Source organism: Medicago sativa, chromosome 3, assembly GCF_051527215.1.
Source record: "Medicago sativa cultivar Bolivia chromosome 3, Bolivia_mono, whole genome shotgun sequence".
NCBI lineage: Eukaryota > Viridiplantae > Streptophyta > Magnoliopsida > Fabales > Fabaceae > Medicago > Medicago sativa.
Window position 1 is genome coordinate 84,785,328 of NC_140751.1, and position 19,384 is coordinate 84,804,711.

General features: G+C 35.9%; 3 protein-coding genes across 3 annotated transcripts; 2 read left to right on the forward strand and 1 right to left on the reverse strand.

Annotated features, from left to right (window-relative positions):
* Positions 1-7,826: 7,826 nt before the first annotated feature.
* LOC146941186 (putative pentatricopeptide repeat-containing protein At1g77010, mitochondrial) lies at positions 7,827-10,954 on the forward strand. The gene has a single exon (XM_085754962.1). It carries the CDS (start codon positions 8,018-8,020, stop codon positions 10,040-10,042), a length of 2,025 nt encoding a protein of 674 aa, XP_085611088.1. The 5' UTR covers positions 7,827-8,017; the 3' UTR covers positions 10,043-10,954.
* Positions 10,955-13,244: 2,290 nt separating this feature from the next.
* LOC146941187 (uncharacterized) lies at positions 13,245-15,058 on the reverse strand. The gene is given in 6 exon segments (XM_085749930.1): positions 13,245-13,354; positions 13,446-13,547; positions 13,629-13,701; positions 13,703-13,888; positions 13,996-14,107; positions 14,778-15,058. Coding segments are annotated over 6 exon segments (864 nt in total).
* Positions 15,059-15,349: 291 nt separating this feature from the next.
* Positions 15,350-17,957, forward strand: LOC146941188 (Tetratricopeptide repeat (TPR)-like superfamily protein). The gene has a single exon (XM_085754963.1). It carries the CDS (start codon positions 15,653-15,655, stop codon positions 17,540-17,542), a length of 1,890 nt encoding a protein of 629 aa, XP_085611089.1. The 5' UTR covers positions 15,350-15,652; the 3' UTR covers positions 17,543-17,957.
* The last annotated feature ends 1,427 nt before the right edge of the window (positions 17,958-19,384 follow it).

Below are 19,384 nucleotides of genomic sequence, written 5' to 3' on the forward strand. Positions count from 1 at the left end.
AACTTCATCGAAGACTTATATGAAAGAATAAACGATGAATCGAAATAGATCTATGGATTTGAAGTCTTTTCCCTCAAAAAACTTTAAAAAATGTTAAAACCGAAGCTTGAATATGTAGATCTACTAAGATTCATCGTTCATCTGTAAAATACGGACTCATATTCGAAATCGGCATGAAAAGTAGTCTAGGTTAGGGTTTTGTTTTGTGTTAATCGGTGAAAGATTCAATCTCGTCGGAATCTGAAGTGACGGTGGTTTGGATGAAGATTCCGGCGGAATCATGAAGATTCCGCCGATCTTCATCTTCTCGACCAGTTTCTTTCGAAACCGGTGAGAGGAAGAGAGAATCGGGCGAAGCTAGAGAGAGAAGGAGAGAGTTAGAGAGAGAATGAGAAGAGAGAAATGAGTTAGACCGGTCCACAAACCCTTATATAGATAGCCGGACCGGTTCGGTTCGGCTTTAGTTCGTGTGTCTTTGCATCCTGGCCGTTGGACTTAGGGTTTGATCCATCTGGATCAATCCTACGGCCTCTCGTTGCTTCCCCGAGATCCAAATCCATTTCGGTCTTTGGGCACAGGTTTGGTTTCTGTGTGGATTTCGTTTCACCTCTTTTTCTTGCTATTTCAATACCGTGTTTTAATTTTTACACCCCAAATTCTTGCCAAAAATTCTTGTAAAAATTCCATAAAATTTTCCATATGTTCTTGATATTTTTCTTAACATTTTTGTGATATTTTTATGTGTTAAAACCTGAGGAAAATATATGTAGTATTTCTTGCTAATTTGTTTACTATTTTTGTTAAAATTTGTGAAGTTTTGTATGTTTTTGAGTCTAAAAAATCCTTTAAAATTCTAAAAAATTTCATGAATGTTTCTTGTTAGTTTTGTGATATTTTTGTGATGATTTTGCATATTAAAAATTGATAAAAAATAATATGATGCTTTTCTTGCTATTTTGTGATGTTTTGTATTAAAAATTTGTGGAAAGTACATGTTCTTGATCCCTAATCATGATACATGATGTTGATTTGTGAAGTGTGAATTTGTAATGGATTTCTTGCAGTTTTGGAGTGTTTTTTTACTGCATGTGAATATATTGTATGAGTTTACTTGTCTTACAAGTCATGGGAATGTTTGTTTGTGAAAATAAAGTGCCAAGTATGTCTAAAACATATCATGGTTCTTGACTTGAGTGTATCCGTATAATCCTCATATTATTGAATGTGATAAAACCTTTAGAAAAGTTGGCATGATGTGAGGATTATAGGTCATACACTTGTTTTGATATTATGATAAGTTTTAGGTATATCTTGCCACTTTTAGGTTAAGGGTTTCATTACTTTTTGCCAAGTTTTTTAGTGTTTCTTTTGCTTGCAATTTCCATTCTATAATACCCTATGCTACTAACCACTTTACTCCATGTTTCATGCATTCCATAAAGCATCTCATCCTCCATCTTCTATTCTTGGTCTTTATTTTAAAATTCATGCAAAAATTAGAATGTAAAAATACCTAGGAATTCTTGTATTTTACCTTATGCTTTTAAATTCTTGCAAGACCATAGCATGTAACTAGGGCATGATGTAAAGGACAGTGGACTCTAATGATGTACACCGACACAAGCACCGACACATGCACACACATCACATAGATACTTTAGATGTATGATTAGGATATGCATGCCTTAGATGTATGTTTAGGGTTTGAATGCTTTAGATGTATGTTTAGGATTTGAAACTTAGCAAAAAATCATTTTCCAAATAAATATGAACAATATCACTCAAATCATTTTCTAAATAAACTTTGGGATCAAAATCCCATTGATTTTCATTTTATTTTCTTAAACAAAATTTTAATGAACTTTAACCATACAAGACTCCTTTTGCAAAATAACTAATTCCACCACACTCTTTTCCAATCTTATGCCCTTGAGGCCTCTCTCTCTCATTCTTCAAATTCCAATTTTCAAACTTAAAATCAACCAACAAAAACAAAAACATTTTTGGAAGAGAACTACGGTGGATTTGATCCCTTAAAAGGGTACGTAGGCAAGGAACCAATATTCCTTCAATTCAAATAAAATAAAAATTCAAACATCTTCTTCTCCCTCCAATTCTTCACTTAGTAAACTCTTAGGTGTAAATATCATTTTTCAAATAGCATTTAAAAATAAAGCGCGCGCGTAGAAAGTAAAGACGGTTCCTATAGGATACTATAGTCGTTATGGGTGCCTAACACCTTCCCGTAGCGAAAACAACTCCCGGACCTCGATTCTCAAGGGTTTTGCTTATTTTTTCCCTTCCCAAGAAAAAATAAGATATCAAAGGTTAAAAAGGTTCAAACGTAATCAATGTTTGACACCCGAAAACCAAGATAAAACAGTGGCGACTTCACCGGGGAGATTCGAGAGTTACGCCTAGTCTTTATTTCCACGCTTGCGCTTTGTTTTTACTTGTTTCTTTTAATTGTTTTCCTATGTGAATAAATGTTTAATTTCTTGCAAACGTGTGGGGTGAGAATATCAAAAGTCCTACACCCGGACTGAGTGAACTTAGGATTTAGGAGGGATATAATCGACAATTCATTCCGGGGGTTGCCCCGTGTATTGGATTATGCGATCAATCCCACATAGCCGAGGCATTTTGGGGGTGATGTTGTCGACGCGTGTTGTCGCGTTTAGGCACTTTACTTCTAATTGTTCTATGACGCTATGAACCGTAGATAACCAAACCCATCCATGGCCATTTCTTAGGATGTAGTGCGGAGGCTAAACCGAGTGTTGTCTCGAATTTTAGTCGTCACGCGATACTACACTCAAGTTAGACCTTCTTACGGATAATCGTGGAGCGAGTGTTTTTCTCGTGGCACCATGATATACGTCGGAGAGGTTGCAACTTGGGAACCTTTTTAGAACCCGGTTACTATTATCCAAAGCCCTAGTTTCATCGGACACCGTGTCCACCCATGACTCCTTGACTTTGAATTTCAACCCACCATGTTTTCTCCGTACTTGAACATAATCATGCATACGTGCGTACATGCATACATGCACAAACTCTTTTTCCATGCATTTATCGAATGGCTTAGACGAATTGAATTTGTAAACATTGTAGGAATGGGGAAGACTAAGTCCTACAAGTTCATGGAGGTTGATTTGGCTAGTTTGAGAGATTTGGCACTCAAGATCGAGGATCCGACCTGGTTTCCGACATCGTTACGGGGCCTTACTTACTCTTCTCCCGAGACTAATGTGGATGAGAAGCTTGTGCACACTCTAGTGCAATTCTATGATCGGGATTATCGGTGCTTCACTTTTCCCAACTTTCAGTTGGTGCCCACACTCGAGGCTTATTCTTGCTTGATGGATCTATCTATTGCTAAGGGGGTACCCTTCGCGGGACTTGAGAATCCTCCTACTCCATTGGTTATTGCTAAAGATCTCTATCTCAAGATCACCGATGTCTCCAAGAATCTTGTCACTAAGGCTCACATCCGAGGGTTCACTTCGAAGTATCTACTTGAGAAGGCCAACCTCAAAACTACTTGTCAAGACACTCTTGAAGCTATTCTTGCACTCCTCATCTATGGGCTTATTCTCTTTCCAAATCTTGATGACTTCGTGGATATGAATGCTATTATGATCTTCCACTCCAAGAATCCGGTTCCTACTTTGCTAGCCGACACATACCATGCTATTCACGATCGATCCGGCAAGGGTCGTGGATACATTCTTTGTTGTGTACCGCTCCTCTATAGGTGGTTTATTTCGCACCTTCCGAAGTCTTTCCATGATAATCCGGAGAATTGGTCTATTTCACAAAGGATCATGGCTCTCACCCCTAATGAAGTGGTTTGGCTCACTCCCATTGCTAGAGTCAAAGAAATCATCTTCGGTGGTGGGAAGTTTCTTAATGTACCTCTTCTTGGTACCCGCCGGGTGGAATCAACTATAACTCGGAGCTTGCCTTGCGACAATTTGGTTTCCCGATGAAAGAGGAGCCTATCAATCTTGCTACATCTCCTTACTTCTTCCATTACTCCAATGCTCCCACAGGAATAAGAGAAGATTTCATAGAGGCTTGGTCCAAGCTCCGGAAGAAAGAGGTGAAGCACATGGGTGTAAGGTCCGATGTTGCTCATGAGGCCTATACACGGTGCGTGATAAACCAAGCCGAGAAGATTGGTATGCCTTACCCCGCCATGAGATATGTGTACGCATCTATTCCAACCATGTCGTTGCCTTTACTTCCACCTACTCGGGAGATGTATCGGGGAGCATCTAGCTATGGAGAGTCGGGAGAAGCATCGGTGGAGAACTAGATACTATGAGGCCGAGAACTTGATCATGACTTTGGATGGAAAAGATGAACGAGAAGACTCATGAGGTGTTGACACTAAAGAAAGAGTTGGCTAAAGCTAGGAAGGAAATTGAAGAAAAGGATAAGTTGCTTATGAGGGACTCCAAGAGGGCTAGGGGTGCCCGTAACTTCTATGCCCGATACCTTGCGGCTATGAGTCCGGGTCCGAGTCCGAGGATGATGCTTCCACTTCCTATGTCCGAGGATTTCGTTTCCCGTTGTTGTTTCCGGTTGTTTATGTTGTTTTACATTTCAAAGTCTGTCCCTTGGCTTAGTATTTCAAAGGGAATTATCTTGTAAGACTTCTGTGATGTTTGATTGTTTTGTACGGTTTTGATGTTTCAATTGTTTAGTAATGTTTACAAATTTCTAATTTGTCTAAAACCCTTCGATAACACAAAAAAAGAGTCTTTTTTCATATGCATTTACACATTTCATGCATCATATGCATTCATTGGTCACAAAAAACTTCCCTCGTGCTCATTGCCTCCTGGTTCTTCTCGCCGCAGATCGAAAAGTGGCTCGTGCTCGTAAAGTTTACCACCGAGATAGAGTTCATCAAACAAGATTTTACAGGAGAAGAAACATGGCTAACTTTGAAGAAGAAAATGCTCAACTCCGTGCCGAATTGGTTGCTATGAAAGAAGACTTGGCTAAGGCTCATGACGCTATGTCTACCATGATGGCTGCACAAGAACAACCAGCCACATACGATTCCGGCTTCTAATGAAGTGATTCCATCTATCCCACCGTCTACCGTGGTCTGCGATGCTCGGTTTGTTATGCCCAATGGACGCCCTTATGGACTCTCGGCTTTCTATGCTCCTAATACTCGCGGCCGGTATTTACGGTATTTTTACGGTAAAGTTGTAATTTACCGTTGTTGTGGGGATTTCCCAAACGTACCTCTCATTAGGACCAAGGGGTGCATTAATTATAATCCAACTTTACCTTTGATACAATTTGGATAACCTATGAAAGAAAAACCCACGGATGAATTGTTGGACGCTTTTGTTTTGGATGACGTGAAAAGTGGAGACCCAAGTATGTTCGAAGGATGAGTAGAGGTTGGGATACAATCATCGGAAAATCACGGCGGGAGCTCGAGAGGTAGAAAGTGTTCATTGGTGGCCCCAACATTGACTCAACAAAACATACCTCAAGTGCTCCATATATAGATACTTCTAAAAATTCGAAACTAGCTCCGGTTTCTAGTGATGATACACAATAAAAAAAAATCACGTACTTGGAGGAGAGGCTAAGAGAAATTAAGGGTACCATTGATTTAGTTTATTTCGAACACTAAAAATCTTAAGACTTGCCTTTTATGTGCATGTGTGCGTGCAAGCGTGAATATTCAAATAAATCTTCATTAACCTATTATGAACATTATTATACATTTTTATATATTATTAGAGTGCACAAATTTGTTTTTTTTTTGTAACATCGTTATTGATGTCATACATAAACATTACAAAAATTAAATATTGCGTAAATACAAAATATAAAAAATATATGGTAGCTCATAAAATCTTCTATTTCATCTACATCCTCACATTTTCTTTGCTTCTATTGTCAACCTTTGAGATGGGGTTCAACCTATAAATATTTTTTCTTTCTATCTTCGTCCTCCTTCTAACTATGATAACTTCAAAATGCACATGTGATGAAGAGGATGAACAAATAAACATAAAACAAGTCATCATTTCCTTTATATAGGTTTAACTTTTCTTTATTAGGTCATATATATGAACTTCATCCTAGTTATTTTAACCATGTAATCCGGTTGAAACTTTTTTATGCGATTAAATTCTTGCATTATTCCGTTAATACTTGTTATTAATGTTTTTTATACGTTAACAAATGTTAATAAATCAATGTATGTGTTGGAAGATTATTAACCATAGCTTTTGATACATGATATAGATGAACGGCACCCGCGTTTCTTTGTACTCCATTTTTCTTCTTTGCTAACCGGGCGCATCTTGTGTAGGTTATGCTAATAAATTTTGCCGTTTCATTTTTTTTAATAGTAATAGTTTTAGAGACATCATATGCATTTGTGACATTTGATTTAACTTTCTTAAAAACCTTTAATGATCACATACTCACCTAAAACATTAAAAGATTGTGATCGAAAAGAGAGTTAAGCGTCAAAGACATCGTGCTTAGCTATTTTGTTAAATAGGCGTAATACTAATAAATTAATTGTCGTAATTCATACATGCTTACCAAATAGCAAATTAGAAGGGATTCAAAAATGAGTTAATCACATTTCTTAAGTGATTGCCCTATCCATTCCCCCAATTTTACACACCCTATGTATAATTGATTTGTCAAATTGAAATAAATTACTTATTTTATTACTTGACGACAATTTAGTATACTTGCTAAACCAACCGTCATATACGAGTTTAAAATGATCTTTGTTGATTAAAATACATTTTAAAACACTATATTTTCTATGATTTGATAAATAATTCAATTATACATTTAATTATATTGATTTATCCATTGTAATAAAATAATCAATATGACAAATAATATTATTTACCTTGAAAGAATTAAATATTTGTCTGAAAAATAACAACCACATATTTTTTTTAGTTGTACAAAATGATTTTTTTAATTTTTTTTGAAATTAATTCAAATTTTATAGTTATGGGAATTTTTTTTTATAATATTCTAAACAAATCTAAAAATAATCATTCAAACTTTATAGAAACACAACCATCTCATGCTTTTTATACGGACTAAAATCGAAAAACTCAATGTTCGTAGAGACGAAAAATTTATTTAATCTTATTCTCTTTCTATATAGAATGTTATATAATTAGAAAGAAAAAAACCATTCTATAACTCCAAATAGGATTGATTAAAAAAAAACTCTAAATAGGATTATAACTTTGGTCAAAAAAAAGAAAAGGATTATAACTATTATCACTATTTCCTCAAAAAAAAAAACTATTATCACTATTTAGTTTTTTTTTGGTTGGCAAAATTACTATTTAAAGGATTACAACTAGAAAAATGTTGTATTCTACGAAAATTATTCCACGAAAACTAAGAATAACACAGCCCTACCATGATTGCCGCTAAATCCCAAATTATATTATTTTAAAATAAAAAAAATTGTAACTGTTGCATTGTGTCTCATCATGGTTTTCGTGGAATTAGGTTACAACTATTATCACTATTTTTTTTTTTGAAAGAAACTATTATCACTATTTCTTGTCAAAAAAATAAACTATTATCACTATTTAGTTTTTTTTTTTTGACAAAATTACTATTTAGTTCCTAAAAAAAGTTACTATTTTTATTCTGTTAAATTTTTATACCGTGGTTTAATACATAAATAAAACTTGGTAAAGGCTATGGGTCCGTTTGGATTAGCTTATTTTAAAGTTTATATAAAACAGTTTATATAAATAAATAAGTTTTTTTTTAATTATTTATAAGTTTTTAAGGTAACTTATGAAAAAACAATTTATGAAAATATAATTTTCGTTTGATAGCTCATAAATTAAAATAAAAAACTTATTTATATTCGTAAGTTATTTTTTTCATAAGCTCAAGATAAATTCAATTCAAAGAGGGCTATATCATATTATAAAATGACTGAGAAAGAGAGAATGAAGAATGAAGAGGTTTGAAAGTTATGACTATGGAGTTACATGGCGTGTGCCGCACGCTTCATGAAGCAAGACAACTCCACCTCTCACTCCTCAAAACCGGTACTCTCCATTCATCCGTCATCACCACCAACCGCCTCCTTCAATTTTATTCACGCCGCGGTTCTCTCCATGATGCATCCAAACTGTTCGACGAAATGCCGCAACCAAACCCTTTCTCATGGAACACCCTCATTGAAGCTTACATCAACTCAGGCAATAGAAGCAAGTCATTGCAATTGTTCCATGCTATGCCCCACAAAAGCCATTATTCGTGGAACCTACTTGTTTCGACGTTTTCCAAATCGGGTGATCTTCAACAAGCTCGTAGTCTCTTCAATGCTATGCCTATGAAGAATCCTCTTGTTTGGAATTCGATGATTCATGGTTATTCTCGACATGGGTATCCCGGAAAAGCGATTTTACTATTTAAGGAGATGAATTTTGATCCTTTAGAAACGATGCACCGTGATGCGTTTGTGTTGTCAACTGTTTTTGGGGCGTGTGCTGATTTGTTTGCTCTTGGTTGTGGGAAACAAGTTCATGCACGTGTTTTTATTGATGGTTTTGAATTCGAACATGACAAGGTTTTGTGTAGTTCGATAGTTAATTTTTATGGGAAATGTGGTGATTTGGATAGTGCTGCTCAGGTTGTTGGTTTTGTGAAGGAAGTTGATGATTTTTCTTTATCTGCTTTGGTATCGGGTTATGCAAATGCTGGTAGAATGAGTGATGCAAGAAGGGTTTTTGATAACAAGGTTGATCCTTGTTCTGTGCTGTGGAATTCAATTATTTCAGGTTATGTGTCCAATGGTGAGGAAATGGAAGCATTGGCTCTATTCAACAAAATGCGTAGAAATGGGGTTTGGGGAGATTTCTCTGCTGTTGCAAACATTTTGAGTGCTGCTAGTAGCTTGCTCAATGTTGAACTTGTGAAGCAAATGCATGGTCATGCTTTTAAAATTGGGGCGACTCATGATATCGTGGTTGCTAGTACTCTGCTTGATGCATACTCCAAATGTCAACACCCCCATGAAGCTTGTGAGTTGTTTGGTGAGCTCAAAGTTTATGATGCAATCTTGCTTAATACTATGATTACTGTGTATTGTAATTGTGGAAGAGTTGAAGATGCAAAAGGGGTTTTTAACTCGATGCCGAATAAAACCTTGATTTCATGGAATTCAATCTTGGTTGGCCTCACTCAGAATGCGTGTCCAAGTGAGGCGTTGGATACTTTCTTTAGGATGAATGAGCTGGACGTGAAAATGGACAAGTTTAGCTTTGCCAGTGTTTTAAGTGCTTGTGCTATTAAATCATCCCTTGAACTCGGTGAGCAGGTATTTGGTAAAGCTGTTATTTTGGGGCTTGAATCTGACCAAATAATTTCTACCTCACTTGTTGATTTTTATTGTAAATGTGGTCTTGTTGAGATGGGACGAAAAGTTTTTGATGGAATGATTAAAACTGATGAAGTTTCATGGAATACAATGTTGATGGGATATGCGACAAATGGATATGGAATAGAAGCAATAACCCTTTTTAATGAAATGGGGTATGGTGGTGTGAGGCCTTCTGCCATCACTTTTACCGGGGTTCTTTCAGCCTGTGATCACTGTGGTCTGGTAGAAGAAGGAAGAAATCTATTCCGTACTATGAAGCATGAGTATGATATAAATCCAGGGATTGAACATTACTCTTGCATGGTTGACCTTTTTGCCCGAGCTGGTTGTTTTGGGGAAGCAATGTATCTTATTGAAGAGATGCCTTTTCAGGCTGATGCATACATGTGGTTATCAGTATTAAGAGGCTGCGTATCCCATGGAAACAAGATTATTGGAAAGATGGCGGCAGAGAAAATTATTAAGCTTGATCCTGAAAATTCAGGTGCTTATATACAGTTATCTAACATACTTGCAACTTCTGAGGACTGGGAAGGATTAGCACAAGTAAGAGAGTTGATGAGAAATAAGAATGTTCAGAAGATTCCTGGTTGCAGTTGGATGGATTGTTAAATGAGAAACTCGGCTTCTCAATTCCAGGTGAAGATTAATCAAACTAAGGAGGACAACTCCCTGTGAAATATGCTTGGAACTACTATTAAGCTTCAAAGTTTTCTGGGCTATTTTCAGATCTGATTAACCAATTTAAAGAGAGCGAGGGGCTTAAAGTGGCTTGAGTTGGGTTGAGATTGTTTCTTGCCAACAATAATGTAAAAGCTCTAGCAGCTAGAATTAAAAGCACAAGATTTTACTCAAAATACATGCAATGCCTTGAGTGTAGGACAATAGGCGGCGAAAGTTGGAAAAGTTTATGGTGCTTATGCAGCATATTATTTGCGTAGGTGACAGAAATCTAGGCAACATAAAAAAATGTTATGCTGTCTACGCCAAGCCTGAAGTTTAGTGCTTGTATAGAGATCAATCCCAAGATTCATATCATGTAGTGAAGTTATTGACAGGAAGGTATTTTGAAGTTCAGAAATCTAGCTGATTGGAATTTGGAACGAAGCCTCAATTCTGACTCACAATGGTACATTTGGAATTATCTGCAAATGCTGGATCCTTGCAGGTTGGGTCGCTTAGAACTACTGCTATCTAATATCTATATTATAATGAAGCAAAAGTTTGGGAACATTAAGCCTCCCTATGATTGCACCAGAAGTTGGGAGAAAATGTTGAAGTTAAGGAACAAGGATAAAACATTCTTGTTTGAAATTGCATGACTGCTTTAATTTTGGTGTCCAATAATCAGTTTAATATTTGAAGGCTTGTAAGCGGTGATGGTTGGTTGGAACCTCAAGTTGATTGAGGCATATCTTATCAAGAAGGGAAGAGGCTCCACTGAGGGCATCTTCTCCCTTATTTTGTCCATAGATTGTGAAAAATAGTAGACAAATACCATATTAATTGAGACAGGTTTACTAAGATACATCTCTTCTTATTTTCTGCTCAAATAAGAGGAGATAATGTTTTCACTTTTCTTATGTTCGTCATACACTTGATTTGATGGTAAAGTAATACAAAAGGTATTGCTAGCTAGCATATCTTTATTAGGAACTAGTCCTACTAATAAAACACGGTACAAAATTGTTTGGAGTCGATAAGCTAATTACTAATATGCAGGTTTATTAACCACCAGCATGATGCGACACAATACATAATCAAGTGTGGTTGATCCAATTCAATCCATCGTAATTTTCTCACAGCCCAATCAAGCCACTAACAAAAAATAATACTCAAATTAAACTGACATTTTCATACTTGGACAAATTAATTCCCACACTAAATTTGACTTATTATAACATAATGATCAATTTGTCATCTTTATCAAAATGACAGACTAATTTAATATTTTTTTTGTTAGAGATTGAATTGAACCTAAGTAATTTGTGATATCAAATTGAGTCTTTATTTAAAGTATTAAAAACACGGTAATTACTCTTTAGACATCCTAAAAAATCGAACGGTAGTTAACAACCGTCCGAGAACACTTAAGTCTCAACCAATCTCAATCATGTTCCCGAACGCTAATTACCTACCGTTATGTTTTTCTATCCGTCTAAAGAACAATTACCTAAAAACACTCTGTCGTCGATGTAATCTAAATCCAATTTTATAGAGTATTATTTTAAACTAAAACCATACATTGGTCATATATTACTCTTTTTTTTTTTTTTTTAAATCGGAAATCTTTTGTGCATAATTATAGAAACTAATATCTCAAGTTGAATAAGACTACAATGGACGATAAAATTCTCCCTTAATTTTTGCATTGTTGTGTTCCTAGAACTAGATTCGGATTCGAGATATGATCAAATAGGAAGTCTTTTTACACTATCACTTATACAACTAACTAGACCATTGACCCGTGCTACCGCACGGGTCCTACTACATAGAAGTTAATCGAATCAATGAAAAATAATGTAACCATACATTGCCGATAGAAGTTTTATATCATACATAACAAAATGAAATGGTAGCATACATAACAAATAGGTTTGAACATTAACCATCAAGATACATTACGAAAGACTTCGTGATAAACAACATTTGAGGTCGTATCGGTGCTCTCTCCATCTCCATCAACGATTAGTATTTTCAAACCTTGTTTTGAAGTGACTACGAATATTGCAATGTACAACCGACCATGCGAGAATACGGGACTCGGCAAATAAATACCAACATTTTTAAGTGATTGCCCTTGCCTCTTGTTGATTGTCATGGCAAATGAAACAGATATTGGAAATTGTCTTCTCGAAATTTGAATGGAATTTTAATATCGGACGGTTCAAGAGATAACACAGGTATGAAAACTTTTTCGCCGATGTTACTTCCGGATATAACCTTTGCTTCAAGTACAAACTTTCCCATTCTGGTTATGGTTAACCTTGTTCCATTGCATAATCCTAACCGTAGATCAATATTTCTCAAAAGCATAATTGGAACTCCAATCTTCAATCTTATCTTGTGACGTGGGAGTCTGAAGCATTTATTGTGTTGAGAAACTCGGAGTGTGGACATCATCAACAACATCACAATTTCCATTCTGTGTCAATGGAGTATCATAGCTCAAATATGTTTTCTCTTCACCAGAATCAAATCTAACATGTAATCGTTGATCTGATCCACTATTGCATTTGTTGGAGCAAATATTGCTTTGTCCTAAAAATATGATATATCGGTCATACCATCTAACGAGGTTTGGATAAGTGCTATCAACAATAGATTGAACGTGATTACAAAAATTTATTTTAATCCATCACGGCGAAACCAAAAAATACATTATGCAATATATTTCACCGATCTCGCCTCAATAAGATCCTCAATAGTCATTCGGAGGTGTCGAAGCAACTCCTCGGATACGGGGCGTGCAATACATGAGGACATCCGACTAACACCTTGTGTTAGGTTAACATGACCATTTTTCATCCCGTTAACGGGCATCATTTACATTAAGAACCTATTCACAAATTTCTAACTAACATAATAATATTGTTGTGACTATTAATTTAACTAATATTTATCCTCTTTTATAATCTTCAACTTCGGGAAGATCACCATCCATGATAACCTTGGACCCGAAAAACGAATTCGCCACGCCCATTGCACCCGTTTATTGGGTAAATATTAGTTAAATCGGTATTAAAGTCATAAGTACGGTGAGTACACCGAACACAACACTAAGTCATATTAAAATATTTACCCATATACTTCCTCAATCTGCCAAATTGTACAATAGCACAACAGACTTAGTGTTGTCATGGATTGCAAAGTAGTTTTCAATATCGATTGCAAATTCACCCCAAAGAGAGCAACGGATCCCTGGTGTTCCCTGAAACACCAAATAACACAATCAACTCGATCATGAGAATAAAGTCATCAATTGAAATAAACCGATAAGTTATATATTGCACATCTTACTCTAAATCCTCGAGTGTAAGATCAATGACTTTGCTTTTTCTTCCATTATTTTCGGTTTCGTGTACACCATCTTTCTCAACTACATGACCAATGACATCTACAACAAAAAAATATGCATTAACATTACAACTAGTAACAAATTCGCAAAAAAAAAAGGTAGGATTTCATACCAAGCAACCACGTCCTCTCGACGGAGAGATCAAAATGTCTTTGAAAGACATGAATTCAAACACGTTCCGAGGTAAATTGCCTCGCATTCACCTTAGTAAATCTCGCATTTGCCGCCATGTTAAGTTTGTGCTTGTGTGACAAGAGTTTGTAAGGTCCCTCGTTAAATCCTACCATGACATTCTCTAACTTATATGTTCCTCCTTCTTCAACCATTCCTTGAATCGTTGGCACCGGGAACTTACGAACGGTGGCATGGATCCTTCCTCGCTAAACAAAAAATAACATGTCATCAAAAATAAACCATATTATATGTTATCATAGTGGCAACTTGAAAAAAGGATCATTTATTTATACAATCGAAACATATAGTATACCTTCTCATCAACCAATATCATGTTCATGAAGATAACATCGTCCGGATTTTCCTTATCACGGATCAGCCATATATGGGCCACACGGACAATCAACTTCAAATCCCTCCTTCCACTGTCACAAATGAGATGAGGGTGAAAGTGTTTGCCATATTAGCAAGTGCAAGAAAGAGTTATATTTGATATATATTTGCTTAAAGTAGAGAATGGTTGTAATAGCACAACTAAGTGGTATTTAAATAGGTAATTGACAATTCTCTTCGTCGGTTTCAAATGTGAATAATCGTAGTGTTCTAAAGGTAATAATTACTATTCAAAAGTTTTTAATTGCCATTAACGACGTTTTAAAGCCATTAACTACGTTTCTAATTGCCATTAACACTACGTCATAATTACTATTCAAAATCGAATCAACCTTCCCTAAAAAAAAATCGAATCAACCTTTAACCAACAATAATTTTTGAAATAAGTATGTCATAATTGTATTTAATAAGTAGTAATTGGTAGAGTGGTTAGTGCATAATGCATAAAATCAACTAAAAGCGTGGAGTACCGTGGATTAAAAGGACGTTAACGACGTTTTTAATGGCCATTAACGGCATTTTCAAGCCATTAATTACGTTCTTAATTGCCATTAACAATACGCAATAATTACTATTCAAAATCGGATCAACCATGATATGTGTTATTTTTTGAAATAAGTACGTCATAATTAATTTTAATAGGTAGTAATTGGTAGAGTGATTAGTGCATATTTTAGTGGTAAAATTCGATGGAAATTTCACCTTGAAACACATATCCTCCTACCACTCTGTATCGAGATAGCACAAGATGGTGTAAATAATCCATGTGTGAAACATTGAAATGTCGGTAGCCTAATGCGACGGGAATTAGTGTATGCGTGAAACGGCAAAGCATGTATGCGTGAAACGGCAAGGCCCGAAAAATGTATGCGCGAAACATCTTCAATTGCCATAAACTTAGGGATGTTTATGTGTATGCGTGAAACATTTTTAATGGCCATTAACGATGTTTTCAAGCCATTAACTACGTTCTTAATTGCCATTATAAGGGAGCATTAATAGGTATTCAATTGGCGGTAATTGGTAGAGTGATTAGTACATGTTTCGACTTGATTAAGCTTTAATAGATATTCAATTGCATTAACGAAGTGAGAGAACTTTTTTCAAGGTCGAATAAACGGATGTGATCAAATGCTTGAACAGATGAGATTACTCGAGCAATTACTACATGTTTAGGAGGAAAAGAAAAAAGCTAGGGAATTAGGGCAAAATATGGAGGATTAGGGCAAACATGCTAGCCAAGCAAATCTAGCTTTTATAATAAAGGATTAAAAGAAACCAAGACTAAAAATTTAATTTGGTTTATTAAATAAAAAAGATTTAATTTGGCCGATAACAATTTTTATCTCGAAATGAATTGTGCCCGAAGCAACTTGTGGGACAAAAGGAAGTAGGTAGGGTTTATAGTTTAGGGTTTAAGTATCATAACTAACCGAAACAATAGTTGAACTTGAAGATACTAAAAATTCAAACATTGCAATTTGCTATCTCCCTTCAAATTGAGAAACAGTGTTTAATTTTTGAATGTTATTACCAACTATGCCTCTGTGCCCTATCTGTATATAGCCATCATTTGCATGAACCCATTTTTCAAGCATACACAGTATCTTCACTCCTCACTTTCTCATTGTTCGACTCTCCTAGATCACTGTTTATCTCATAAATATTCAAACTTTCTCAAAACTGTTCATGCCCACTTTCTCAAATTGGGTTTTAATTCATATACCTATCTGGGTAATCGCTGTATCGATCTTTATACCGAATTTGGCCATATTAATGATGCATTGAAGGTGTTTGATGATATTTCTCACAAGAATTCAACGTCCTGGAACATTTGCTTAAAAGGGTTGTTTAAAAGTGGGCAAATTGGTAAGGCATGTTACATGTTTGATGAAATGCCTGTTAGAGATGTTGTTGGTTGGAACACGATGATTTCGGGTTATGCTTCTTGTGGGTTTTCTAGTCATGCCTTGGGGGTTTTCGTTGAAATGCAAGGTGCTGGTGTGAGACCAAGTGGGTTTACTTTTTCCATTTTGACGTCGCTTGTGTCGAGTTCTTGTCATGCTAAGGAGGTTCATGGTATGATGATTAGAAGTGGGATGGAATTGTCTAATGTGGTGATTGGAAATTCGTTGATAGCTATGTATGGGAAGTTTGGTCTTGTTGATTATTGTTTTGGCGTGATTTTGAGTATGAAGCAACTTGATGTTATATCTTGGAACTCTTTGATATGGGCCTGTCATAGAGCCGGGCGACAAGAGCTTGCTCTCGAACAGTTTTGTTGCATGAGAGCTGCAGAGTTTTTGCCTGACGAGTTTACATGTTCAACATTGATGAGTGTTTGTTCTAACTTGCGTGATTTGGAAAAGGGTAAGCAAGTTTTTGCCTTTTGTTTTAAGGTGGGATTTGTTTATAATAGCATTGTATCAAGTGCTGCTATTGACCTCTTTTCCAAATGCAACAGATTGGAGGATGCTGCGCGGCTCTTTGAAGAACAAGAACAATGGGATTCAGCTCTATGCAATTCGATGATTTCATGTTATGCTAGACATGATTTGGGGGAAGACGCTCTGCAGCTCTTTATGCTGACCTTGAGGAAGAATATCAGACCAACGGAATACACGGTTAGCTGTCTTCTGAGTTCTGTTTCCATTTTCTTGCCAGTAGAAGTGGGAAATCAAATCCATGCCTTGGTTCCTAAATTTGGTTTTGAGTCAGATTCAGTTGTTGCCAATTCACTTGTTGATATGTATGCTAAATTTGGATTTATTGATAACGCATTGAATATCTTCAACGAAATAAAAACAAAAGATTTGGTATCATGGAATACTATAATGATGGGACTGTCTTACAATGGCAAAGTGTCTGTGACCATGGACCTCTTTGAGGAATTGATTAGAGAAGGAATGGCACCTGACCGAATAACGTTTGCTGCAGTTCTACTAGCATGCAACTATGGGAACTTGGTTGATGAAGGAATTAAAATATTTTCCCAAATGGAGATGGAATTTGGAGTAAAACCAGAGGAAGAACATTATGCATATGCTGTGGAGATGTTATGTAGAGATGGTAACCTCAAAGAAGCCGTTGACATTGTGGAAAAGATGCCATATAGAACTACCACAGACATTTGGAGGTCAATTCTTTCTGCTTGTGCAATGTATGGAGACTTGCAAGATATTGAAGTAGTTGCGACGAAAATAATGGAGAGGGCACCACAGATATCCTTACCTTACTTGGTGTTGGCTCAGGTATATCAGATGAGTGGCAGATGGGAGAGCGCGGTTCGAGTGAGGAAGGCTATGGAAAATAGAGGTAGTAAAGAGTTCATCGGATGCAGTTGGGTTGGCATAAAAAACCATGTATATACTTTTGAATCAAATCAATTACAGCATCATGGTGGCAAAGATATTTATGTGTTGCTGAGTTTGCTGGTATGGGAGATGGAGACAGAATGTGGTGTCTAAATATTGTATAGCAGTTGGTGGGGAATATGGATGGTGAATTGAAGTGGGGCTACGATTTACAAACTCTGATTGTGATTTGTGAATGTTAGGGGATTGGAGGATCATATTATTGGAGTTATAGACTTGGACTATTTATTGCTGAGAACGAGATGAAATTTATAATGTAGCAGTTACCAACATAAACATTATAGGCAAATATTAGTTAGATAATTTGTTAGGGAAAGGAGGAAATGTTAGTAGCCAAGATCATAGATCATACACTGAACCTCTGTCATAATAGTCTTTCAGTGTCCCATCTCAAACAACTTGACTAATCATCCCGATACATCAAATTTTATATATTAGTACTTCAAAGGAAATTCTTTGATAGTATCTATCATGGTTATGAAGTGTGATTTATTCGTGAATCGAAAAATGTAGTTTGTAGCTGGTTAATTATTTAACGAGTGTTTGTTTCCACGGCAGGACAATTGGAAAGGTCTTGGTAACAAATGCCCTAAGAACATTGTTTAAGGAACCACAAACGTAAACTTTTGTCTTGAAAATACAAGTTAAATATATGTAAAAGTCATAACTACATAATTTCTAATGTAAAAATACTACTTTTGAAAAACTTAATTAATGCCTTAGGAGCACTTGTTATCATTTTCTCAATTGTAAATGTTAGTTTTATTTTAGCTGCAATTCGAAGCTTTTTATTTTCACCACGTTAGAAAGTCTGTGGATTTGCGTTTTTCTTGAGTGGATGTGGAACTAAACACCCTATTGAATTATTTAATTTCAGTCGGGGTAGGTCCATGGGCGGATGGAGTGTGAAACATGGTGTGGCAGCTGCCACACCGGATTTTAGCCTAATTTTTTTTTTTTTTTTATATGCATAAACATAAGGCACGGGAAGGGAAGTGGAAATTGGAAAACACACAACACAAACAAAACAAAACACGTTGTTTTTTTTCCTCTTCTCTACTCTCACAAACAATCTGTTTCTTCTTCTCTTCTCATAAATCACAATTCACAATCGCCTTTCTTCTCACAACAAACAAACAAACCTCTCCTTCTTCCACTCTCATCGGTCAGCAGCATCATTTTCTCTCTTCACTCCTTCTTCAAATCTAGTGTATCTCTCAGTTCTCACTCTAAGTCTAAGCCAAGGTAAGTGAAATAGTCAATTGATCCTCTACTTTCTCATTCATTCTACAATTGCTTTTTTAGGGTTTTAGAATTGTGAATTGAGAATTGGGGTTTTTTTCGGGTTTGAATTGGAGATTTTATGTTGTTTTGCAATGAATGAAATTATTGACATGATACTGCAATGAAAAGAAACATTACCTACTGCCACATTCTAATTCTCACGTTATTTGTTCCTTTGATAGCCCTAGTCTTAAAATTCAATTTAGGCCTTTGATGTGTGTGGCCTACTCTGCCATTGCCGTTTGAATTTAAGCAATTTTATGGTGATGTGAACTGTGATTTCAACCTTTGTATGTGCAAGTTTAACAATTCATCATTTTCTTTGTTTATTTTGCTACTGCCGGTGCCGAGTTTTATGGCATCATGACCGAGTGGTTTTGGTGTTTAAGTGTGCCGCCTATATACGATCACTTTTGTATTTTCTGCCGTTTTTTACGCGAGTTGTGGGTGTGTCTTACACCCTCTCGACGATGAATAATATTTGCCGTAAAAAAATGTCATATATTATTTTTAGTATAATTGTATTATAGTTTCTTTAAAAATTTTGCCACACTAATATGCAATGTCTAGATCCGCCCCTAGGTAGGTCTAGGAGTGGGTGAGACCCAAAATATTTGGAAGATGTAATTTTTCCTTTATGTAAAACAATTT